At 43.3% G+C, this 26975-nt stretch overlaps 1 protein-coding gene and 1 non-coding gene across 5 annotated transcripts in view; both read left to right on the top strand.

Annotated features, from left to right (window-relative positions):
* Window positions 1-26975, top strand: part of SVOPL (SVOP like) — a 106097-nt gene that overhangs the window by 56323 nt on the left and 22799 nt on the right. For all 4 annotated transcript variants that reach the window (XM_054494692.2, XM_063667870.1, XM_063667871.1 and 1 more), the window contains 6 exons: window positions 198-326; window positions 14873-14946; window positions 16727-16932; window positions 17631-17742; window positions 19039-19120; window positions 23515-23604. In XM_054494692.2, coding sequence (XP_054350667.1) covers window positions 198-326; window positions 14873-14946; window positions 16727-16932; window positions 17631-17742; window positions 19039-19120; window positions 23515-23604 — 693 coding nt within the window. The remainder of the gene's footprint in view (window positions 1-197; window positions 327-14872; window positions 14947-16726; window positions 16933-17630; window positions 17743-19038; window positions 19121-23514; window positions 23605-26975) is intronic.
* On the top strand, window positions 19899-20027 carry LOC129041839 (small nucleolar RNA SNORA40). The gene has a single exon (XR_008503973.1). It is a non-coding gene; the product is annotated as a small nucleolar RNA SNORA40 (small nucleolar RNA).

Below are 26975 nucleotides of genomic sequence, written 5' to 3'. Positions count from 1 at the left end.
ATAAGGAGAACATGACCTTTTTTGTTCCAAATCAACTTTGAATCCAACAGAATACCTGCTACATTGCCGGCCTTTAAGCTGGTTACATACTTTTCCTATCTTGGGAAACTAGGACTGTAGTGTATAGAGCAATAATAGCTGTACCCCTGGGTTCTATAGCAGTGGCCACTCTGATGTTCTTTGTAATCTCTACCCAGTTTATTCCTGAATCTGCGCGGTTCAATGTCTCTACTGGGAACACTCAGGCTGCCCTAGCCACTTTGGAGCGCATTGCCAAGATGAACCGCTCCGTCATGCCGGAGGGGAAGCTGGTGGAGCCCGTCCTGGTGAGTGCTGACCTCCGAGGTCTTCTCCCATCACCAGTGGCCACTGGGAAATCCCCTCAGTTGTGGAAGGCTGGATTGGGGGGGACCCTTGCTCTCTAGTCCTGTCCTAGATGCAGGGCGATGGCCAGGAAGGATGTGAGGCTACGTTCATTTTCCCTGTGAGCCATGGGACCCTAGTGAGTTACCTTTGTTTGTTTTTCTTATCAATAAAATGGGAATAATAACACCCACCTTGCAGAGCTAATCACATGATTTGGCATCATTTTCAATAGATGGGAGATTGTTTTGTTTTTTGTACTGGCCTTGTTTTATTTTGTTATGAAGGTTATAAACCTCATTACAGGACTTTTTTTCATATCTCTGAAATCGTTTCTATAAGGTAGGTGTTAACTTCCTTGAACATTTGGTGAAATTTACCTCTAGAATAGTTTGACCTGATATCTATTTTGAGTGGTTGGAGGATAGCAAGACATCGTTGAGCAGAGTTCCTTTTTTTTTTTTTTTTTTTTGATGGAGTCTTGCTCTGTCACCAGGCTGAAGTGCAGTGGCACGATCTCAGCTCACTGCAACCTCCACCTCCCGGGTTCAAGTGATTCTCCTGTGTCAGCCTCCCGAGTAGCTGGGACTATAGGCGCCCGCTGCTACACCCAGCTATTTTTGTGTTTTTAGTAGAGACAGGGTTTCACCATGTTGGCCAAGATGGTCTTGATCTCTTGACCTCATGATCCACCCGCCTTGGCCTCCCATAGTGCTGGGATTACAGGCGTGTCTAAATTGTGGTAAAATATACATAACATACAATTTATTATCTTAACAGTTTTTAAATGTACAGTTCAGTGATATTAAGTACATTTGTATTGTTATGAAACCATAACCACCATCCATTTCCAGAACTCTTCATCTTAACAAAGCTGAAATTCTATACTCATTAAACAAAAGCTTTGTTCCCCCTCCCCCGCCCTCTAAAAACCACTATCCTATTGTTTGTCTCTATAAAATTGACTATTCTAGATCCCTCACACGTAGAATCATACAGTGTTTGTCTTTTTGTGACTGGTTCATTTCATTTCGCATCATGTCCTTAAGGTTCATCCATACAGCATAGGTCGGAATTTTCTTCCTTGTTCAGGCTGAATAATATTTCATTGTATGGATAGGCCACGTTTTGCTTATGTGTTTGTTGATGAACACTTCTACTGTTCAGCTATTGACTGATGCTACTATGAACACGGGTGACCAGATGGCTCTCACTTTCTTTTTTTTTTGAGATGGAGTCTCACTCTTGCCCGGGCTGGAGTGCAGTGGCGTGATCTTGACTCACTGCAACCTCCAACTCCCTGGTTCAAGCAATTCTCCTGCCTCAGCCTCCCAAGTAGCTGGGACTACAGGTGCCTGCCACCACGCCCAGCTAATTTTTGTATTTTTAGTAGAGATGGGGTTTCACCATGTTGACCAGGATGGTCGCGATCTCCTGACCTCGTGATCCGCCCTTCTCAGCCTCCCAAAGTGCTGGGATTACAGGCGTGAGCCACTGCACCTGGCCAAGGCCTCACTTTCAATTCTTCTGGATATATACCCAGATGTGGAATTGCTGGATCCTGTGATAATTCTATGTTTAGTTTTTTTGAGGAATCACCATACTGTATTCTACAGCAGCTGAACCATTTTACATTCCCACCAACAGTGCACAAGGGATCCAGTTTCACTACATCCTGGGCAGAGGAGTTTTTTAAAAACTACGATTCAATTTATTTTGGTTATATATATTATTTTTAAAAATTTTCTTTTTTTTTTTTTTTTTTTTTTTTTTGAGATAAGATTCTCGCTCTGTCGTCCAGGCTGGAGTATAGTAGCATGATCTCAGCTTACTGCAACCTCTGCCTCCTGGGTTCAAGTGATCCTCCTGCCTCAGCCTCCTGAGTAGCTAGGACTATCAGTACAAGCCACCAACACCCGGCTAATTTTTTGTGTTTTTTGTAGAGACAGTGTTTCCACCATGTTGCCCAGGCTGATCTTGAACTCCCGAGCTCAAGAGATCTGCCCAACTCAGGCTCCCAAAGTGCTAGGATTACAGGTGTGAGCCACCACGCCCAGCCTTCGTTATATATATTTTAAAGAAAATTATTTAATTTATCTAGATTTTCAAATTTATTGATATAATGTTTTCAGTGTTCTGAATTTTAAAAATCTGTGCAATAATGTGCCCTTTTTATTTTTAATACTGTTTATTTGTGCTTTCTCTCTCTTTTCTTGGTCCAGCTTACTAGAAGTTTGTCTATTTCATTAGACTTCAAACAGCAGGCTTTTGGGGGGTCCATTCTCTTTATTGATTTTTTTTTTTGGCTGATTTCCACTTTATTTTCTTTGACTTTTTTTGTTCTAGCTTGTTGAGTTCAATACTTGGATGATCATTTATTTTCAGTGTTTTTTATTTTTAATAAACAATTAGCTACATTCATGTCTCAAAAGTAATTGTATTTCTATTTCTCAACATTCATTTTTTAAACCACTGAGTTATCTGTTAGCTATGTTATTATAATGTAATTGTATTTTGGTTAAGAGGATGTTGTTATTTGGAATTTATTGAAACTTTCTATTTGTCCTCTATATAGGGAATTCTTGTTAATATTACAAGAGTGTTTAAAAAGAATCTGTGTTCTCATTGAGTATATATGTGTATGTGTGTGTATACATACACATACATATATACTCATTGACTGTATATACCCATTGACTATATATACATACACACTCATTGACTATATATATGTATATATGTGTATATATGTGTATATGTATATATATGTGTATATATGTGTGTGTATATATATATATTTGATACTTCTAGATTTTTGCCTCTTGAGTTAACAGTTTTTCAAAAAGACAATGACTTTCTCCATTTCTCCTTATAGGCCTAATAGGGTATATTTCATAAATTTTGAGGTTATCTTTTTTTTTTTCAGGTGGAGTTTCGCTCTTATCATCCAGGCTGGAGTGTAGTGGCATGATCTTGGCTCACTGCAACCTCTGCCTCCTGGGTTCAAGCGATTCTCCAGTCTCAGCTTCCTGAGGAGCTGGGATTACAGGCGCCTGCCACCATGCCTGGCTAATATTTGTGTTTTTAGTAGAGATGGGGTTTCGCCATGTTGGTCAGGCTGGTCTCAAACTCCTGACCTCAGGTGATCCGCCCTCCTCGGCCTCCCAAAGTGCTGGGATTACAGGCGTGAGGCCCCGAGCCCAGCTGAGGCTGTCTTTTCATTGCATTCTAGCATATGATTGATATTTTGTCCATGCTTTAGTCTTATTACTTGAAGTATTTCTTTATCCTTATATGGCTTTGGACCTTACATTTTTTTTGTTGTAGTTGTCTAAACTGAATTTAACTTTTTAAAAAATAATTTCAACTTTTATTTAGTTATTTTTTGTGATGAGGTTTCACTCTGTCACCCCGGTTGGAGTGCAGTAGTGCTGTCATAGCTCACTGTAGCCTTGACTTTCCAGGCTCAATCCTCCTACCTCAGCCTCCAGAATAGCTAGGACCACAGGTGTGCACCACCATACCCGGCTAATTTTTAAATTTCTTGTAAACATGGGGTCTTGCTTTGTTGCTCAGGCCAGTCTTGAACTCCTGGGGTCAAGCAGTCCTCCCTCCTTGGCCTCCCAAAGTTATGGGATTACAGGTGTGAACCACTGTACCCAGCCGACTCTTATTTTAGATTCAGGGGGTATGTGTGCACGTTCGTTACATGGTGTTACATGGGTCTATTGCATGATGCTGGGGTATGATTGATCCTGTCATCCAGGCAGCGAGCATATTACCCAATAGTTAGTTTTTCAGCCCTTGCCCTTTCCCTCCCCACTCTAGTAGTCTGCAGTGTCTATTACTGTCCTCTTTATGTCCATGAGTACCCAATGTTGAGCTCCCACTTAAAAGTGAGAACATATGGTATTTGGCTTTCTGTTCCTGCATTAATTTTCTTAGGATAATGGACTCCAGCTGCATGCATGTTGTTGTAAAGGACATGATTTCATTCTTTTTTGTGGCTGCCTTAATCTGTTTAAAAATTTTTTAAAAAGCTGGGTGCAGTGGCTCACGCCTGTAATCCCAGCACTTTGAGAGACTGAGGTGGGTGGTTACCTGAGGTCGGGAGTTTCACCTGAGATCGGGAGTTTCAGACCAGCCTGACCAACATGGAGAAACCCTGATTCTAGTAAAAATACAAAATTAGCCGGGCATAGTGGTGCATGCCTGTAATCCCAGCTACTTGGGAGGCTGAGGCAGTAGAAATGCTTGAACCTGGGAGGCAGAGATTGCGGTGAGCCGAGATGGCACCATTGCACTCCAGTTGGGGCAACAAGAGTGAAACTCCATCTCAAAACATAAATAAATATAAAAAAAAAAGTTTTTAAAAAAATCATTGTCTTTGAGAATGAAGGGCCTTAAATTCTATTTTCTCTCATGTTAACATATTGAAAGTAGCTTTGGTTAGTATTTTCCATGTGCATCTTTTTTCAGCTCTTTATTTTTAATCTTTCTATACTGCTTTGCTTTAAATGTATTTCTTGAGTCCGGGTGTGAGATAGCTCAGGCCCGTAATGCCAGCACTTTGGGAGGCTGAGATGAGAAGATCACTTGAGGCCAAGATTTTGAGACCAGCCTGGGCATCAAAACAAGACCCCTCTTTACCACCCCCCACCCCCCCCCCAAAAAAAAAGCCAGGCATAGTGGCACACACCTGTAGTCCCAACTAACTATTTCAGAGGTTGAGGCAGGAGGTTTGCTTGAGTCCAGGAGGTTGAGGCCACAGTGAGCTATGGAGGCTTGAGCCTAGGATGTCAAGGCTGCAGTGAGCTATGATCACGTTGCTGTACTGGACCCTGTATTTTAGTAGCCCGGACAACAGGGCAAGACCCTGTCTCAAAAAAAGTATCGATTGTAAAGCTATAGGTGATTTTTTCCCCCTTCCTTTTCCTTTCCTTTCCGTTCTTTTCTTTTCTTTTTTTTTTTTTTGAGACAGAGTCTCCCTCTGTCACCCAGGCTGGAGTGCAGAGGCACAGTCTCTGCTCACTGCAACCTCCACCTCCCAGGTTCAAGCGATTCTCCTGCCTCAGCCTCCCAAGTAGCTGGGATTACAGGCACCTGCCACCACGCCCAAATAACTTTTGTTTTTTTAATAGAGACAGGGTTTCACAATGTTGGCCAGGCTGGTCTTGAACTCCTGACCTCACGTTGTCCACCCACCTCAGCCTCCCAAAGTGCTGGGATTACAGGCATGAGCCACTGTGCCCAGCCGATATTCTTTTAATAATGAGTTGGACCCACTTACTTCTCCTGGCATATGTGGGCTTCTGTCATTTATTTTTATTTATTTATATATTTTTTGAGACAGAATCTTGCTCTGTTGCCCAGGCTGGAGTGCAGTGATGGGATCTCAGCTCACTGCAACCTTCGCCTCCCGGGTTCAAGCAATTCTCCTGCCTCAGCCTCCCAAGTAGCTGGGACTACAGGCATGTGCCACCATGCCCAGTTAATTTTTGTATTTTTTTAGTAGAGGTGGGCTTTTGCCATTTTGGCCAGGCTAGTCTTGAACTCCTGACCTCAGGTGATCCACCTGCCTCAGCCTCCCAAAGTGTTGGGATTACAGGCATGAACCACTGTGCCTGGCCTGTTATTTATTTTGTATTTCTTCTTATTTGTGTGCACAGTTTCAGGAAGATATTTTGTTTCTTCTGAATCATGTCTTTCCTTGTCTCCTTGACTAACTTCTATTAGATTGAGTTTGCCTTTCCCTCCCCTGTACTTCCTTTTATTGACTTGGAATTAATGTACTTTCTTTTATTCTAGAGGTAGCCCTTAACTATTGAAAACACACATTTACAATATTTAATACTATTTGCTACCTTTATCTGGTAAAACTGGTTTTTTCTTTCTCCTCTCTCATTTATATGGCTTTGGATCTTAAATTCTTTTTTTTCTTTGAACTTAAGTTTATTTTGTTTTTTTATAATTTCAACTTTTATTTTAGCTATTTTTTGTGATGGAGTCTCACCCTGTCACCCAGCGGCAGTGCAGTGGTTCAATCATAGTTCACTGCAATCTTGACCTCACAAGCTAGACAATACACGGACACTAAATATGATCTTGCCAATTATTTTCTTCCAAATCTTGTTTGCCCAGGATTTCGGTTACACTTTGTTCATAAGTTTTTCTAAATTGTCATTATTTTGGAGCCAGTATTTATTTAGATTTATTAACATTTTTATTGACTTTTGCAGTTTTTATTACTAGTGAGTTTTTTGCGTCTCCTTTCTATTGTGTTAATTCAGTTTTATTCTTTTTTTTTTTTTTGAGGTGGAGTCTCACTCTGCTGCCCAGGCTAGAGTACAGTGGCGCCATCTCGGCACACTGAAAACTCCCCTTCCTGGGTCCAAGCGATTCTCCTGCTTTAGCCCCTCAAGTAGCTGGGATTACAGGCACGGGCCACCACACCCTCCTAATTTTTATATTTTAGTAGAGATGGGGTTTCACCATGTTGGCCAGGCTGGTCTCGAACTCCTGACCTCAAGTGATCCACCTGCATTGACCTCGCAAAGTACTGGGATTACAGGTGTGAGCCACAACACCCGGCCAATTTGTTTTATTTTTTATTTATTTTATTTTTTATTTTTTGAGATGGAGGCTCGCTCTCTTGGCCAGGCTGGAGTGCAGTGGCACGATCTCAGCTCACTGCAACCTCTGCCTCCTGGGTTCAAGCGATTCTCCTGCCTCAGCCTTCTGAGTAGCTGGGATTACAGGTGCCCGCCACCATGCCTGGCTAGTTTTTGTATTTTTAGCAGAGATGGCGTTTCACCATGTTGGCCAGGTTGGTCTCAAACTCCTGACCTCAAGTGATCTGCCTGCCTCGGCCTCCCAAAGTGCTGGAATTACAGGCATGAGCCACTACGTCTGGCGGATTTGGTTTTATTCTTAATATTTAAATGTTAGAACTCTGTGGGTTTAATTGGGTATAAGAAACATGGTACAGATTTAGCTTTGTTATATCCACATGACTAACCAGTTTCTCTGGGGCATGTGTGTGTGTGTGTATATGTGTGTGTGTGTGTGTGTGTGTGTGTGTGTGTATATATATGATGAGATGATATATATATATATGATGAGATGATATATATATATATATGATGAGATATATATATATATGAATGAGATGGAGTCTCGCTCTGTCACCCAGGCTGGCGTGCAGTGGAGCGATCTTGGCTCTCTGCAACCTCTGCCTCCTGAGTTCAAGTGTTTTTCATGCTTCAGCCTCCTGAGTAGCTGGGATTACAGGCTTGTACCACCACACCTAACTAATTTTTGTATTTTTAGTACAGATGGGGTTTCACCATGTTGGGCAGGCTGGTCTCAAATTCCTGGCCTCAAGTGATACACCCACCTCAACTTCCCAAAGTGCTGAGATTACAGGTGTCTACCACCACACCCAGCCCATGATGTATATATTTTGAATAATCCATTCATTATATATTTTAATCTATTTTTGAATAATCTGTTCTAATGATAGATTTGTAGATTCAAGTATATATGGGGATTTACTACATGATAAAGAGAACGTTTCAAGTTGTCAAGAAAAGGATAGACAGGTCCGTTACTGGTATGATATGACACTGTTTTAATTATAGTATTTTATAATATACTTTTCATTTCTGATAGGGTAAATTCCCCTGGTCAAACATCTTTTTCAGAATTTTCCAAGCTATATTTTCAGGCTTATTTTACTAGAAAAATTTTGGAGCCACTTTATTAAGATCTACTCCCACCTTCTCCTCAAAATAAATAAATTAGTTAATTAAAATAAAATCCACCGGGTGCAGTGGCTCACATCTGTAATCCCAGTACTTTGGGAGGCCGAGGCGGGTGGGTCACCTGAGGCCAAGAGTTCGAGACCAGCCTGGCCAACATGATGAAACTCTGTCTTTACTAAAAATACAAAAACTAGCCAGGCTTGGTGGCAGACACCTGTAATCCCAGCTACTTGGGAGGCCGAGGCATGAGAATCACTTGAACCCGGGAGGCGGAGGTTGCAGTGAGCTGAGATCACACCACTTTACTCCAGCCTGGGCAACATAATGAAACTCTGTCTCAAAAAAAAAAAAAAAAAATCCTATGAGAGTTTGAGATTTTATTGACATTATAGGCTAATAATGTAGAGAGAATCAGTGTCTTTATAATACTGAGTATTCTTGCCCTGCTTTAAGTGTATTTCCCCATTTATTTCTTTTTATTTTTCTCAGCAACATTTTATAACTAATGTCAGTACTGCACATTTCTTATAAAAATGTATTCCTATCCACTTTGTTTTAAAAATTGTTTTATAAACAGAATTTTAAAAATTATTATTTTTCGGCCGGGCCCAGTGGCTCACGCCTGTAATCCCAGCACTTTGGGAGGCTGAGGCAGGTGAATCACTGGGTCAGGAGTTCAAGACCAGCCTGACCAACATGGTGAAACCTCATCTCTACTAAAAATAGAAAAAATTAGCTGGGTTTAGTGGTGCGCGCCTGTAGTCCCAGATACTCCCAGCTACTTGGGAGGCTGAGGCAGGAGAATCACTTGCATCTGGGAGGAGGAGGTTGCAGTAAGCTGAGATCACGCCACTGCACTCCAGCCCTGGTGACTGAGTGAGACTGTTTAAAAAAAAAAAAATAGTTTTCTATCAGATTCATCACTTTTATTTTCTGTGTTGTGTGGCTTACTTACTTTTGTGGTTGTTCTCTGAAGTATTTTTATAGCTTTAAAACCCTCTTAACAGCAATTACCAATTTCTTGATTGCTAAATGGCACCCATTTTGATAGGATTCCTTGTGAATTGGTTGAAGAAGCCATTTCCCTGGAGAACAGCAAGAAGCATCTTTAACATGCGATCAGGCACATTTGGGCATGTGTGTGACCTAAACTAACTACAAGAGTTCACCATCTCCACGTGTTCATCCCTGGCTCCGGCCTACATTCCAGCTCCTTACCTTTCTCTCTCCACAGGACATTTATTCTTGGAGTTGACAAGCATATAAATCTCATATTTATCAAGTTTAAAACAAAACTCCTGGCTGGGTGTGGTGGTTCACACCTGTAATCCCGTTTCTTTGGGAGGCTGGGGCAGGAGGGTTGCTTGAAGCCAGGAGTTCGAGACCAGCCTGGGCAATATAGTGAGACCCCCCCCCACCCCCATCTCTATTTAAAAAAAAAAAAAAAAAAGTAAAGCAGAACTCCTCATTTTCCTCCTCCAACCAGCTTTGTTTCCCCCTTTTGAGTCTTTTTATTGTGGCAAAATATACATAACAAAAAATTTACCATATTAACTTTTTTTTTTTTTTTTTTTTTGAGACAGTTTTGCTCTTGTCGCCCAGGCTGGAGTGCAATGGTGCAATCTTGGCTCACTGCAACCACTGCTTCCTGGGTTCAAGCGATTCTCCTGCCTCAGCCTCCCAAGTAGCTGGGATTACAGGCATGTGCCACCACGCCCAGCTAATTTTGTGTTTTTAGTAGAGATGGGGTTTCTCCATGTTGGTCAGGCTGGTCTCGAACTCCCGACCTCAGGTGATCCATCTGCCTTGGCCTCCCAAAGTGCTGGGATTACAGGCATGAGCCACTGCGCCCGGCCCATATTAACCTTTTAAAATTTCTGAGACAGGATCTTGCTCTGTCACCCAGACTACAGTGCAGTGGTGCGATCTTGGCTCACTGCGGCCTTGACCGCCTGGGCTCAAGCAATCCTCCTGCCTAAGCTCCTGAGTAGCTAGAACTACAGGTGTATGCCACCATGCCTGGCTATTTTTGTACAGTTTTTTGAGGAGACAGGGTTTTGACATGTTGTCCAGGCTGTTCTTGAACTCCTGGGCTTAAGCAATCCTCCTCAGCCTCCAAAGTAGTTGGAATTGAAGGCGTGTGCCACCATGCCTGGCTAATTTTTTCATTTTTATTTACTTGATTTTTTAAAAGACGGGGTCTCGTTCTGTCATCCAAGCTGGAGTGCAGTGGTGTGACCTTGGCCCACTGCAGCCTCAACCTGCTGAGCTGAAGTGATCCTCCTGCCTCTGCCTCCTGAATAGCTGGGACTATAGGTGCACACCACCACCCCCGGCTAATTTTTTTTTTTTTTTCTTATTTTGTAGCGACAGGGTCTCACTGGCCCAGGCTGGTCTTAAATTTCTGGCCCCAAGTGATCCTCCCACCTTGGCCTCCAAAAGTGCTGGGATTACAGGCATGAGCCACCATGCCTGGCCTTAATTTTCTTATTTTTTCATAGAGATGAGGTCTTGCTATGTTGCTCAGGCTGGTCTCAAATCCTGGCCTCAAGCAGTCCTCTCATCTCTGCCTCCCAAAGTGCTGAGATAATAGGTGTGAGCCACTGCACCAGACCCTCAGTGCAGATTTTGATAGGTTGAGGAAGGACAGGATCCAAGGATACTAGACATCTGGCAGAATGAGATGGTGTCACCGCCGAGGCAGGGAATGAATGCATAACAGGGAGACCAGGAGGTACAGAGAAAAGCTGCTGGTACACAAACTTGCTAGGGCTGGCAGGACCATGGGAAAGCTCTTCTGCCCTCAGCTCATGCTCTGTGTCTGAGATGGGTCCATACCAGCAGTGCTACCCATGCCCTGAATCCTTGCATTCTCGGGATCCTGTGTCCGCCACGGGACAAGTGATGTCTGAGTGTCCTACACGCAGGCAAGAGGTGGGCTTCCCTGGGTGTTCCTGATTGGTTGCCGAGGACATCACTGATGACAAAAGTCTTGAATCCCACTACCATCTGGCCTGCATTGTAAGTGTGAGGTGGCATGTGCTCCATAGTAATGCAAATATCGTGAGCATTCAGTGTGCCAAACCTTCCCCATATTCATCATTGTATTTTGGTAAGGTGTTCTCACTTTCTTCTTTGGAGTGTTGCCGCCATTATTATATGTATCTCAAAACCTATTATAACTGGAGCAGTGTGTCTGTTCGTTTTGCATTGCTATAAAGGAATACCTGAGACTGGGTGACTATTAAAAGAGGTTTATTTGGCTCATGGTTCTGCAGACTGTACAATCACGGCACCAGCATCTGCATGGCTTCTGGTGAGGCCTCAGGAAGCCTCTACTCATGACAGAAAGTGAACAGGGAGCAGGCATGTTACATGGTGAGAGAAGGAGCAAGAGAGGTGCGAGGCTCTTTTAAACCAGCTGTTGCATAAACTGGTAGAGTGAGAACTCACTCGATACTGCAGGGAGGGCACCAAGCCCTTCATGAGGGATCCGCCCCCATAACCCAAACATCTCCCATAAGGCTCCACCCCCGACACTGGGGATCACATTTCAACATGAGACTTGGAGGGGACAAATATCCAAACTATATTAAACAAGAAACCCAAACTTTCTTCCAAAGGATTCAGAATGATTCCATTATTCTAGTTTATTTTTTAAACATTGGAAATACACTCTCATGGGTTTGGAGTTCAGAAAGCTACTATAACAGCGTCAGCTCACTTCTTCCTTCCTACTGAGATACTGACAATCACATCTTACCAAGCAAAGCAGGGTGGGAGGATGAACTAGTTGCTAGGCAACTATGATTAAAAGAAGAAAGCTATTATGGTTTATAGAGACTAGAACATAATCTTTAGGTGTCTGTAAAATTCTGATTGTCAATAGTGTAAACAATGAAAACAGTTGCAAAAAGAAAAAGTCTTAGCAGAGATAATTAACTCAAAACCATGGATAGCTGTAAGATTATAAGATAGCTGAGTACAACCGTTCTTGGCATGTGCTTTGTGAATTGAATGCAGTAGTTGCAACTCCAGGACTGAGGAGCACTGAGGTCAGAAATAAGTTATTTCTCCTCTTTCCTCCTCCTTTTTCCTCCCTCCCCCATCCTCCCTCCACAACCCCCTATCTCCCATCTTCCCTGCACATTCTCCATCCTCCCTTTCCACCCCTAGCTCCTCTGTCTGGCCTCCTCCCTCCACATCCTACTTCCTCTGCTTTTCCTTTCCTACCTCACCTCTCCCTCCACCTTCTCCATCCCCCATTCTTCACCTTCCCTCTTCATCCTTCTGTCCCCACTTCCTCCTCCTCCCCACTTTTCTTCTCAAGCCTTCAGCTTGTGGCCTCCATTCATCACGCCCATTAAGTGATCTTCTTCACAGTCGTCTGTTTGTTTGTTTGTTTTTTGAGATGGAGTCTTGCTCTTGTCACCCAGGCTGGAGTGCAGTGGCGTGATCCCAGTTCACTGCAACCTCCACTTCCCAGGTTCAAGTGATTCTCCTGCCTCAGCCTCCCGAGCAGCTGGGATTACAGGTGCATGCCATCACACCTGGCTAAATTTCTTGTATTTTTAGTATAGACGGGATTTTACCATGTTGGCCAGGCTAGTCTCAAACCCCTGACCTCAGGTGATCTGCCTGCCTCGGCCTCCCAAAGTGCTGGGATCACAGGCATGAACCACCGTGTCCAGCCCTCCACAGTCATCTCTTGAGCAAGGCCCAGAGCTACTGGCAGTAGACCCTGCCTTCAGTCGGGTTACAGTCTTACAATCTGGTTAATGAAATGAGCATCACATATGAAGGAATAAAAAATAGCCCAGATGCTTAGAACCAGGTGGGGTGTAGGGGTGTGTGTGTGTGTGTGTGTGTGTGTTTTCTGTGTGTGTGTGTGATCAGAGCAGAAGGGACTGAGCCATGGCAGTCTGGGCCACTTTGGGGGGATAAATGGGACATAAATTGAACACTAAAAGGAGAGTGAGCCTGCCAGGCGTGGTGGTGCATGCCTGTAATCTAAGCACTTCATGCCTGTAATCTAAGCCAAGGCGGGTGGATCACTTGAAGTGAGGAGTTTGAGACCAGCCTGGGCAACATGATAAAACCCCGTCTCTACTAAAATTACGAAAATTAGCTGGACGATTTGATGCACACCTGTACTCCCAGCTACTCAGGAAGCCGAAGCACAAGAATCACTTGAACCCGGGAGGCGGAGGTTGCAGTGAGCCAAGATCACGCCACTGCACTCTAGTCTAGGTGACAGAGTGAGACTCCTTCTCAAAAAAAAAAAAAAGCCTTTGGGGAGGGGAGAGGACACTGCAGGCCCCAGGAGATGTGCACTGAGACCAGATGTGGGAATGTGCCGTGGGTCTTGGTCAGATTGAGAAGAATAGTGGAAGGATGGGGGGAGGTGGGGATGGTTAATGGGCACCAGAAAAAATAGAATAAGACTTACTATTTGATAGCAAAACAGTGACTATAGTTAATAACTTAATTGTACATTTTAGAATAACTTAAGGTGTATAATTGGATTGTTTGTAACTTGAAGGATAGATGCTTGAGGGGATGGATACCCCATTTTCCATGATGTGCTTATTTCATGAGGTGTATCAAAACAGATCATGTACCCCATAAATAGACATACCTACTATGTGCCCCACAAAAATTAAAAATTAACCATTGGAGCAAAAGGCCTCTAAGTTCCCTTTAAACTCTAACTTTCTGTGACAACAAAATCTAGAACACCCAGGACCACATTCCCAGTGTCTCTAGAAAGAGCCTGTAATCCCAGGTCTATTTCTGAGAAAAGAGCTGTTGGTTTTCAATGGCATGCCCTTGTCTGAAGCATTCCTAGCTTTACATAAAAATCCATTTCTGTGCCATCATATAACTCTTCCTTGTTTTTTTTTTTTTTTTTCTTTTTCTTTTTTGAGATAGAGTTTCACTCTTGTTGCCCAGGCTGCAGTGCAATGGTGTGATCTCGGCTCACCACAACCTCCACCTCCTGGGTTCAAGCAATTCTCCTGCCTCAGCCTCCCGAGTAGCTGGGTTTACAGGCATGCTCCACCATATCTGGCTAATTTTTGTATTTTTAGTAGAGATGGGCTTTCGCCATGTTGGTCAGGCTGGTCTCAAGCTCCCGACCTCAGGTGATCTGCCTGCCTCGGCCTCCCAAAGTGCTGGGATTACAGGCGTGAGCCCCCACCCCCAGCCCATTCTTACTTGTTTTTATCCAAAGGTATTGAATAGGTACTATGGACAAGAGAACTTTTGCTAACTACACCCCTTAGAGACAGAAAAAGAAATTAGGCATTCTCTCCTTTTTCAACTTTATGCCGTTGCTTTCTTAACAAGTCTCATACTTTTTTTAATATCAGAGTTTTTGTTTTAATGTTAATTTTAGAAGAATCTCTCATCAGTTTCACAGTCACTTTTCATGTTACCTCCCACCTTCCCCACCCCCGCGCCAGTGCTGATGAGCAGAGGAAGAGCAAAAGGTTAGGATCCTAAATTCAATGAGCTTTGGTACTTGTCAACGATAAGAAAAAGCCAAAAGACAGATCTGGCTGAGACAAATGTGTTTAAAACAATTATCTCTGGGTTTGTGTCAGCTGTACTCACAGGAGCTGCGTGCTTATCCCAGGCCACCATGCTCCAATATGATTCTCATCTTCTATGATCGAAAACAGTGGAAACATCTTCGTTCATCCTTCATCTGCTGAGTATATTCTGTCTCCTTTTCATTACCCCAGGAAAAAAGAGGAAGATTTGCAGACCTATTGGATGCTAAATATTTACAGACCACATTACAGATCTGGGTCATATGGTAAGAGTGTAATTATTTCAAAGCTAGTTTTAAATAGAGGCATTGGGAAGAAGCCTATTTAAGTAAATCTATGTGAGTGCCACTGGGGAGAAAAACATAAGACTAACTCCAAGTACTACAAAGACAAGCAGTGCCTTGTCTTTCTACAAACACCACCACTACTAAATAAATGAGTAAATGGATACACAGACAGACAGAGGAAAAATCCCTAATTGTCTTCAACCAGTTCTTAAATTTTTCTTATGAGCATATGAGCTCACTTCCTAACTTTTGCAGCCTGGTCTTTTTCTCACCACATGACAGAAACTGGTCCTTTGAAGTCACCAATCATCAAGTCCAATGGCATAGACTCTTGTGGTACCCTCTGTGATTCATTTCTCTGCAGCATGAACTTGAGTAAGCAAAGATTTTCTAAACAGGACTAAAGCATGCTAACTATAAAGGAAAAGATTGATGAGTTTTAATACATTAAGTTAGGAACTTAGGAATTGTGTCAAGATATCATGAATAAGGCCGGGTACTGTGGCTCACGCCTGTAATCCCAGCACTTTGAGCACTTTGGGAGGCCGAGACAGGCGGATCACCTGAGGTCAGGAGTTTGAGACCAGCCTGGCCAACATGGTGAAACCCTGTTTCCACTAAAAATACAAAAAAATTAGCTGGGCATGGTGGTGGGTGCCTGTAATCCCAGCTACTTGGGAGGCTGAGGCAGGAGAATTGCTTGAACCCAGGAGGTGGAGGTTGCAGTGAGCCGAGATTGCACCACTGCACTCAAGCCTGGGTGACAGAATGAAACTCTGTCTCAAAAAAAAGAAAAAAAAAAAATCATGAACAGCCTGAAAGGTAAGCCATCCGTGGGGAGAAGAAATTTGCCATGTATATTTCCAGCAAATTATATATATATATATATAAAATTTGCTGGAAATATACATGGCAAATTTATATATACATGGCAAATATATATATATGTAATTATATATATATATACACATACACACACACACATACATACACATATATATAAAACATGCTATATATTAGACATATCATTTTTTCAACAGGAAAAAATTGACAACCCAGTTTTTTAAGTTTTTAAAAATTTTTGAAGTTTTAAAATTTATTTTATTTTGCACTTGTAGAGATGGGTTTTGCTTTGTTGCCCAGGCTGTTCTCAAACTCCTGGCCTCAAGCAATCTTCCTGCCTTAGCCTCCCAAAGTGCTGGGATGACAGGCATGAGCCACCATGCTTGGCCAACAGCCCAATTTAGAAATAGGTAAGAGACTTGAACAGGCACTTCACCAAAAATGTATACCAGATAAACACATCAAAACATGCTCAACCTTAAAGTCACCAGAGAAATGCAAATTAAAACCCAACAAGATACCATTACAAATCCGCCAGTCCATGAGAATGGCTAAAATGAAAGACTGACAATACCAAGGGTTGAGAAGGAGGCAAAGTAACTGGAATTTTCATACACAGCTGACTGGAGTTCAAATTAGTACAGCCACTTTGAAAAACTGGAGGTATCTATTACAGCTGGAAATATGTGTATACTATGGCCCAGCAATTCCGATCCTAGGTTTACACCCAACAGGCATGTGTACATCTGTATGATGTGTAAGAGACACTTCCACAAATGCTCTGTGTGGCGTCTGAGCCTGGCTTTCTGCTCTCTTTGCTTTCCACATGCTACACGTTCCACTTGGTATCCCCTCCCAACTCATCCTTCAGGTCTGGTGTCAGCGTTTGCTAGTGATGTTCTTTTCTCTCTTCCAGGCTTGGAATCTCTTTTGCCTACTATGGGGTTATCCTGGCCAGTGCTGAGTTGCTGGAGCGGAACTTGGTCTGTGGTTCAAAGTCAGACTCTGAGGTGGTGGTGACTGGGGGGGACTCAGGGGAGAGCCAGAGCCCCTGCTACTGCCACATGTTTGCACCCTCTGACTATCGGACCATGATCATCAGCACCATTGGTGAAATTGCTCGTAAGTGTCCCTCTGTGTGTTGGGTCTCTCTGTCTTGGGTGGTCTATGTGCACTTGAGTCTTAGCTGAGAGAAGTGTGACCCTGTGACACCGCTCCTGCCTAGTAGAACTGAATAAGTCGCCAAGTAGTGCTGAAAAATCTCCAGTTTGGATTGGTGTTGGCAAGAGAGGTCTGGAGGAGTAGAGCTTTGAAGTGCTGTATTCTATCAATTGTAAGGTGTTTTTTTCACCCTTACATTTTAACATCTCTGAAATTGGAATGTGGCTTACAATGGCTTGTTAGATAGCAATTGACAGCATTATTTCTATTTTAGTAGACATAAAATGATGGTACTTAAAAATCAATGGCGGAATGTTAAATTGAGCTGATGAAAAAAAAATCAATGGCACCTTGAATTTGATGAAAACATATAAAACACTTAAAATACAGGCATAGCAAGCTGGCAATCTACAATAGACCTGTATGATATAATAAGTATTTTGAGCACCAGTGCTTATCATTCCTGGACCCACGTGGGTAAAGTATATGTAAAAAGTCTTGAAATTGATGACAACGTGACTGGATTTTGGCTGGAATACTCGTGAGGTTTGGATGAAGTTGCTTCTTTCTGAAACAACAAGGATGAATCTATGCCAGTGTTGCAATATGCCACTTGCCTTCCAAGGTTCCAGAAATTATCTTTACTGTTTGCTTTCTAGTGAATCCTTTAAATATACTGGGCATCAATTTCCTGGGAAGACGGCTGAGCCTTTCCATCACCATGGGATGCACGGCTTTATTCTTCCTTCTCCTCAACATTTGCACTTCAAGGTATTTTCTGTTTAATTGCTTCAGATTTCGTGCAGTGGTTTCTAAATGGAGTCTCCTGACCCATGGTGTTCAGTAGTTTCAGGGACAAGTCCCTTTCACCCAGGCGAGTAGAGAATGGGCTGCTTGCTTGACTAGAATGGTCTTGCCTGTTCCCTACTATCCCCCTTCCCTCTTCCTACAGATCCCATCTTCCTCCAGCTATCACAGGATTATGGGTGCCAATGATGGTGTACTCACTTTACCTACCAAAATATTGAGGATCGTTATGTAATGCTTCCTGGAGAATCGGGACTCTGGTTGTTTATCACATTATTTGAACCAGTGCCAAGAAAGTTTAGTAATACAGACAGTGTGCTTATTTGTGCCTTCTGCTCATTTCACTCTTAATTTGCAGTCCTGGAGTGGCCTGAGCTCTGATATGTATCATTAATTCTACAAGCTCTCTGCACTATTTTCCAGGGGATGGTAGCAGCAGGTGTGCTATTTTTTTTTTCTTTGAGACAGGTTCTCTCACCTTGTCACCTAGGCTGGAATGCAGTGGTGCTATCTCAGCTCACTGCACCCTCTAACTCGTGGGCTCAAGCCATCCTCCTGCCTCAGCCTCTTGGGTAGCTAGGACTACAGGCACACACCACCATGCTGGGCCAATTGAAAAAAAAATTGGTGGCTCACACCAGTAATCCCAGAACTTTGGGAGGCTGAGGTGGGTGGATCACTTGAGCCCAGGAGTTCAAGATCAGCCTGGACAACATGGCAAAGCCCCATCTCTGCAAAAAATACAAAAATTAGCTGAGTGTGGTTGTGGATGTCTATAGTCCCAGCTACGCAAGAGGCTGAGGTGGGAGGATCACTTGGGCCTGAGAGGCTGAGGCTGCAGTGAGCCATGATTGTGCCACTGCACCCAAGGCTGGGTAACAGAGCCAGACTCTGTCTTAAAAAAAAGTCTTACTATGTTGCTGAGGCTAGTCTTGAACTCCTGGCCTCAAGTGATCTAGCTGCCTTGGCCTCCCAAAGTGCAGGGATTACAGGTGTGAGCCACTGTGCCCAGCAGTTATGCTAATGTGAGGGGCCAGGGTGAATGGCAGCGTTGGGGAATGGAGAGGGCAGTGGGGAGTAAGATTGGAAGGAGGTTTGCTTAAGGACCCCACAATCAAGCCAGCTGAGAAGCAGCACCTCCCTCGGGTTCTGAGTTATCTGTGGTTGTATCTCAGCATCCACAGTACACTCGAAGCTGGGCCACGGGAGGTGGTCCTCTATGCTGCCTTTTATAATTTCTCTCCGCTTCCTGTTTTCTAGTGCCGGCCTGATTGGCTTCCTCTTCATGCTGAGGGCTCTGGTAGCTGCAAACTTCAATACCATCTACATTTACACAGCTGAGGTGAGTTTTCATGCAAGGCTTGCTTACAAAGGGTGTGTAAGGTGAGCTACTTAGGGTGTCCATCCAAAGGTAATGCATCCCTGGTTTCTGTTGCCTTTTGATGATTTTCTAAAAACAATCTGTTAAAAAGACACCAGAAGTTTATTTGATATGAATTTCCCCTTCCCCATTCAGTCTACCGAAAGCCAATCTCTGGAAGATAGGATCTTTTTCCTTTCTTTAAATAGCATGCATGTAAAAAACACCTCCTTGCCCTAGCACTGGGCTTCCAGAAGTAATAGGTAGCAACACGTTGCTGTCAAATGTAGAATTTCCTTTCTCTCTTTTTGAAATTAGAAAACACTTTTCACTTTTATTCTTTCGGAAGATCCCTTTCCCTCCATCTGTTATTTGCTGCATGTAGCTTAAATTTAAATATAATCTTGATTTATTCTTTATTAATTTATTGAATTAATACATTTATATGCAAGGTACTGCCTGAGGTAGCTGAGTATTTCCTCATAAACCTCCCACTTTAAAGAGCTAATATTCCTAGAAATGAAACAATATTTGAATAGGGAACTTAACAGTATTTTAACTGGTTTTGTCATTCGTTGAGCTACAGGAAACAGTACTTCAGATACTGATAAAGCTGCCTTCAGGTTCATGGCAGGAAATGGGGAAGTCTATTGCGATTAAAGATTTGGCATGTCAAAAACCATTAAACCTGCAGAGAAAAGTACTTTTTCTCCCACACAGAGATAAAAATAGAAAGCTATGAGATGTTTGAATTATACATAATACTTCATTTAGTTCCATTAACAAAATCTAAAGTTGACTTACAGACAGGTACAAAAAAATCAATCCTCTTTTGCAATCCAGAACTCATTGTTCAGTGTAAGTTTTGCTAGAAATAAGAAGGGGTATTATGATACCTGAGACACTTTAAAATGACTGGAGTATTGATAACCATAAAGGTTGGTTCCAGGCTGGGCACAATGGCTAATGCCTGCAATCCCTGAATTTGGGAGGCTGAGGTGGGAGAATCACTTGAAGCCAGGAGTTCAAGACCAGCCTGGCAAGGAAACCAAAACCCCATCTCCACAAAAATTAAAAATTAGCCAGGGGTGGGGGCATGCACCTGTAATTGTAGCTACTTAGGAAGGGGAGGCTGAGGCAGGAGGATTGCTTGAGCCCAGGAGTTGGAGGCTACAGTGAGTTCTGATGGCACCACTGCACTCCAGCCTGGGCAGCAAAGTAAGACCCTGTCTCTAAAAAAAAAAAAAAGTTGGTTCTAGGACTATAGAATAGAAAATTTAAAAGCATAATATATGAGGAAAATCTCAGCTATATCAATTTTGTATTCCAATTTCATGTTGACTTGATATATCAAGATGACTTTTTGTTTTAAAGGCTTTTATCTTGAGAACATGATGTCTGGGGTTAAAGGTATTGACATATTCCACAGGTCTGTACTGTTCTTGAGCTGTGATAGCTTAGGAATGAATATGATTTGAACTCACGCATATTTACAGATGGCATCAAATGGAGAATGAGGCAGATCCACCTACTCCAAAAATGACCCTAAAGTAAATTGGTTTAAGAAATTAGATCTGAAAGATTTTTGGTGAATTTTGAAGTCTTCATCAGTATATCCGTATTAAAAGGAGATGAAAGAAGCCAAAATAAAAGAATTATGGGCTGACAGGACAACTGGATTAAGCATCAGTTCTATTAAAAAGGGCTAACTTGAAGATTTTTTGATGATAAATTTTACTCCAGCTCTGTAGGGGAACCAAGGTGAACTTGATAGACAGTGGAAGGAATTACAACATGAAATTCCTAGAATAAAAATTAATTGGCTTGGTGCAGTGGCTCACGCCTGTAATCCCAGCACTTTGGGAGGCCGCGGCAGGTGGATCACTTGAGGTCAGGAGTTTGAGACCAGCCTGGCCAACATGGTGAAACCCTGTCTCTATTAAAAATGCAAAAATTATCCAGGTGTGGTGGCGGGCACCTGTAATCCCAGCTACTTGGGAGGCTGAGGCAGGAGAATCGCGTGAACCTGGGAGGCAAAGGTTGCGGGGAGTCGAAACTGAGACACTGCACTCCAGCCTGGTGACAGAGAGACTCCGTCTCAAAAAGAAAAAAAAAAATTATTGACTTTAAATAATTTTGCATAGTTAAGAAAATAATTTTGCATAATTAAAAACAAAAACAAATCTAAAGTTATTTTGTAAATTTATGAACCAAAAAAATCTATGCGTAACATGGTGTCCTTCTAGAATTGCATTTGGGATGTACAGTCAAACATATTGTGGAATTTGCTCATTTTGAGGGTCATTTCTAAGTATTTTATTTTATTTTTTATTGTTTTTTGAGACGGAGTCTTGCTCTGTCACCCAGGCTGGAGTACAGTGGCGTGATCTCAGCTCACTGCAAGCTCCGCCTCCTGGGTTCACACCATTCTCCTGTCTCAGCCTCCCAAGTAGCTGGGACTACAGGTGCCCGCCACCATGCCCGGCTAATTTTTTGTATTTTTAGTAGAGATGGGGTTTCACTGCGTTAGCCAGGATGAACTCGATCTCCTGACCTCACGATCCGCCTGCCTTGGCCTCCCAAAGTGCTGGGATTACAGGCATGAGCCACCGCGCCCAGCCAGTATTTTATTTTTTATATTGTTTTTTAAAAAAGATGTGTAACTAAAAATGATAGTTTGCTTTCCATCTTCCAGATGACTCACAATGTGAACAAAAGACTTTATCGGTATTATAGCAAAGAAGCCATCACCTGAATTCATTATTTTCAGTCATAGCAACCTCATTTTTCAGAAAATAATAAAGCTCGCCATAAAGATATTCCACCCCCAGACCTTCTCCTGTAAATATAGCAGTGTCCTGTGAGGCGGAAAGCATCTTGCTTTTTGCATTTGACAGATGGTGGCAAAGATGTGGGCAACTAAAGGGGGCTACATGCTTTGCCTTAGAGAGTTGATAAAACTGTTTTGCCAGTATTTGATAGCACTAAGAAAATGTTCCAACATTTTGAGAAACCATTCTTTCCTAGAAAGTATTCTCCCTACAATTCTATTTATTCAGTAAGACTTGCTGACTTATTAAACTTCTAGTTCCTTTAAGAATTCTGAATCAATGAAAAACCAATTAATTAGATTTTACTACAAATATCAAAAAGTTGCAGCAAGAAAGTAGGATATGGCTGGGCATGGTGGCTCACACCTGTAATCCCAGCACTTTGGGAGGCTGAGGCAGGACGATCACCTGAGCTCAGGAGTTTGATACCAGTGTGGGCAGCATAGCGAGACCTTGTCTCTATAAAATAAAAATAAAAATTTAATAAAATGTTAAAAAGGGATGGGCATGGTGGCTCACGACTGTAATCCCAACCCTTTGGGAGGCTGAGGCGGGCAGATCACCTGAGGTCAGGAGTTCGAGACCAACCTGGTCAACTTGGAGAGATCCCCACCCCCGCCCCCCCCGCCGCCTCCACTAAAAATATAAAAATTAGCCAGGCATGGTGATGCATGCCTGTAATCCCAGCTACTTGGGAGGCTGAGGCAGGTGAATCGGTTGAACCTAGAAGGTGGATGATGCAGTGAGCCAAAATTGCGCCACTGTGCTCCAGCCTGGGCAAAAGAGTGAGACTCTGTAGATAGATAGATAGATAGATGGATGGATAGATAGATAGATAGATAGATAGATAGATACATACATACATACATACATACATACATACATACATAGACAGATAGAATATGCTGTTAAGATTCTGCAACAGCAAAGAGGCTAGGGAATTTAGCAAGAACAGAGGGGCCAGGTATGGTAGCTCATGCCTCTAATCCCAGCACTTTGGGAGGTTGAGGTGGGAGGATTGCTTGAGGCCAGATGTTCAAGACCAGCGTGGCCAACATAGTAAGATCCCATCCCTAATTTTAGAAAAGAAGTAAAAATAAGAACACAGGGAATAGTGTGGCAAGTACCTGGCCCTCTAGTTAATTCTCTTAGCTGTATTTGTATTGAAGACTTCATCAGATCTCTGGGGAGTATTTTCTTCCCGTTCAGTAGAATCACTTTTACATATTTATAGTTCTGAAGTGGCACTCTTCTCTCTGATTCCAGAGCTTGTCTTTCTAAAATTATATTTGGAATCTTCAGTGAAACACATTTTTGGAATTTGCTCATTTAAAGGATAATTTTGAAGTGTTTATTTTTTGCTGATATTGTCCCAAAAATTCAAAGTTGTGTACCTGAGAAAATCAACACCTTCTATTCCATGTTCTGTAACTGTGTTTGGTGCTCTATGCATTCCAAAACCTGACCTGGGGAGGAAGGGGAAGAGGAGGGCTCGGGGAAGGACAGACATTATCTGACTGGTACTTTCTGTGCCTCTCCCTGCAGGTCTACCCCACCACAATGCGCGCTTTGGGGATGGGAACCAGCGGCTCCCTGTGTCGCATTGGTGCAATGGTGGCGCCATTTATATCCCAGGTACAGCCGAGGACTCTGCAGGGAGAGACAGAGTCTGAGAGAGGTGGGGAAAGAGGAACCCAGGGCCCTTCAGATTAAGGGCAGAACAGAGGATTTCTGTTGACTTCATGAGTTTTCTGGAGGTGCCAGTTCCCTGCTGTTTGGTGGATTTAGGTAGAGAGAGAGGCTAAATCCGCTACCAGGCTTTCAGCCTTCCAGTCAGTAGCAGGCATTGCATTGCATTCAGGGTTTGCTCCATTTTAAAATGGGTATTACTGGGGGAAGATGGAAAACAATGGTCAACACGAGAAGCTTGGGCAGTTGAATGACAGTGGGCACTAACCCTGGGTTAGAATTGTTGTCTGGTCAGTTGTCCAGGTGGCAAGTGTAAAACAGAGCCCGAGAGTAAGGGCAGGTTCAGCTGAGGTGCAGGGAGGTGGTGTGGGGAACAGGTGAGCCAGGCTTAGGCTGGGATAAAATCCCAGGGTGACTTGTGAGCCATGGATGGAGCCTTGTTTCAGGAGAAACAACAAAGGCAGGTATAGCAACCCTTGGGATCGTGGTTCCTCAGAGGGCCATGGAGCTTGCTGCTTTGCACTTGTCAGTCTTTTTTTTTTTTTTTTTTTTGGCTGCAAAAAAAACAGAAGTCCAGGCTGGGGCGCTGTAGCTCACACCTGTAATCTCAGCACTTTGGGAGGCTGAGGTGGGTGGATCACCTGAAGTAAAGAGTTCGAGACCAGCCTGGGCAACATGGTGAAACCCCATCTCTACTAAAAATACAAAAATGAGCTGGGCATGGTGGTGCTCTCCTGTAGTCCCAGCTACTCAGGAGGCTGAGGCACGAGAATCACTCGAACCCGGGAGGTAGAGGTTGCAGTGGGCCGAGATCACGTCACTGCACTCTAGGCTGGGCGACAGTGAGACTCTATCTCAAAAAAAAAACAAAAACAAAAACAAAAAACCCAGGAATCCACATGACCTGGCTGTAGCAAAAAAAGGCAGGAATGAGGCCAAGCCCAGTCTGGGAGTAGGGGCACTGACAGGGGCCCAGGCTCTGTCCTCTTTCTCTGTCTGGTGCCTGTGGTCACTCATTTCCACCTGAGCATGCAGGCTTTCCTCCTCCCTGAGAACCAGGGTGCTGTGCTTGCCTGTGCGTGTGGCAGCTCTACAAATCCCAAACACACACTCTTCGCTCTGGCCTCTGGAAGACACTGATTAGTTCTCTCTGAATCCCAACATAGAGACCCCCCATTGGTCCAGTTGTTCATGCTTGAGCTAACTCAGTTGTGGCCCACAGTCAGGGTTATACATAAATGCAGCTGGCAGAGGTGAAATTGCAGAGAACGGGAGTTGGGATGGGCTGAGTAGACTTTAATGTGTATTTCCTACAATTTAACACAGGGATTTTGCTACCACGAATTTTTTAAAACTATCTTGGGAATGTTTTCCCCACCTGTCTTTTTCACTTTTTCTTTTTATTTTTTTAACATCTGAGAAACCAAGCTAATCCCCACCTGTCTTAAAGAAAAATGGGGATGCCTTTTGTCTGCTGCTTCTGCTTTTCAAAATTCCTTAATACTTATTTCGTCATTTTCAGAAAAGAACCTAGAGATGAAAAAACCTGTCATTTTTTTTTTCTTTTTCCAGAGACAGAGTCTCGCTCTGTTGCCCAGGCTGGAGTATAGTGGTACAGTCATGGCTCACTGCAGCCTTAATCCCCGCAGGTCCAAGGGATCCTCCCACCTGAGCCTCCCCAGTAGCTGGGACTACAGGCATGCACCACCATGCCTGACTATTTATTTATTTATTTTTAGAGATGGAGTCTCACTATGTTGCTCAGGCTGGTCTCCAACTCCTGGGTTTAGGCCATCCTCCTGCCTTGTCCTTCCAAAGTGTTGGGATTATAGGTGTGAGCCACTGCACCCTGCCAGTAGTAAAACATTAACCCTATTTCTGGATGACTGAACTGAGGCATAGTTCATTTTCCAAGCTTTCATTAGGAATTGAATTCTCGACGACCTGGAACATTTTCCCTGGGCATTTGTGAGTATTTATCCCAGAGGCTACTCTGCTGTTGGTGGGTTTGTGGTTTAGGAAAGAACCCAGCTGGGACCAGGTCTCCTGGGACCATAAGGCCCTGCTCTGCTTAGCATCCTGTAGCCCACGTGGATTCTTAACTCCTTGTAATTCTCAGTTATCTTTTTCTGATACCCTCCCTTCATTTATTTTCATTTTCTTTTTCTTTTCCTCTTTCTTTTCTCTCTTCTTTCTTCCTTCTTTCTTTTTCTTTTCTTTTTTCTTTCTTTCCTTTTCTTTTTCCTTCCTTCCTTCCTTCCTCTCTCTCTCTCTTACGTGTGCACACGCGCTCTCATTCTCTCTCGCTCTTGCGTGCTGTCTCTCTCTCACTCTGTCTCGCTCTGTCACCCAGGCTGGAGTGCAGTGGTATGATCTTGGTTCACTGCAACCTGGGTTCAAGCAATTCTCCTGTCTCAGCCTCCCGAGTAGCTGGGATTACAGGCACCCACCACCACTCTTGGCTGATTTTTTGTATTTTTAGTAGAGACGGGGTTTCGCCATGTTGGCCAGGCTGGTCTCAAATTCCTGACCTCAGGTGATCGGCCCGCCTCGGCCTCCCAAAGTGCTGGGATTACAGGTGTGAGCCACCACGCCCAGCCTGCTACCCTCGTTTCTAAGGTGGAGGTAAAGAATAGTACCCACTACAGAGTTTTGCTCTAAGGATGAAATGAGATGAATAAATGTAAAGCAATTAACCCAATGTTTGACATACAGTAAGCACTCGGTAAATGTTAGCTAATATGATCATGATGATCAATAACGGTCAAGGTGAAATGCTATTCCAATGGATGCTTCTCAATAATTTGACTTCGGAAAGTATTGTTGTATCAATCTCTGTGCAATGGAGATGCTCTGCTTTCCTTAACAGGTTTAGATTGGGGAGGTTTCGAATCTGGGAAGCTTTGTGCCAGCTCGTAGGATATTTGCCTCGGTTTAGGATGGTGTGAGCTGCTCCAAGTAGACCGTAGGGTTTGGTGTCACTTTCATGAGTGAATTAGTCATTTGCCTTAAAGGTAGTTCTCAAACTTTAGTGCTTCTCAGAATTACTAGGGTAACTTGATCACAGATCCTTGGATTCCACTCACAGATGCCGATTCTGTAGATGGGATCAGTTACCTACTTTCTTCCCCACCCCCACCTTAAAGATAAGGTCTCACTCTGTCACCCAGGCTGGAGTACAGTGGCATGATCAGGGCTCACTACAGCCTCAACTTCCTGGGCTCAAGTAATCCTCCCACCTCAGCCCCACGGGTAGCTGGGACTACAGGCATGTGCCACCATGCCTGGCTAATTTTTTTGAACTTTAGTAGAGATGA

This window comes from Pongo pygmaeus, chromosome 6 (assembly GCF_028885625.2).
Source record: "Pongo pygmaeus isolate AG05252 chromosome 6, NHGRI_mPonPyg2-v2.0_pri, whole genome shotgun sequence".
Taxonomy (NCBI): Eukaryota; Metazoa; Chordata; class Mammalia; order Primates; family Hominidae; genus Pongo; species Pongo pygmaeus.
The sequence above is the reverse complement of the archived record's forward strand: the minus strand, read 5'-3'. Positions and strand labels throughout refer to the sequence as shown.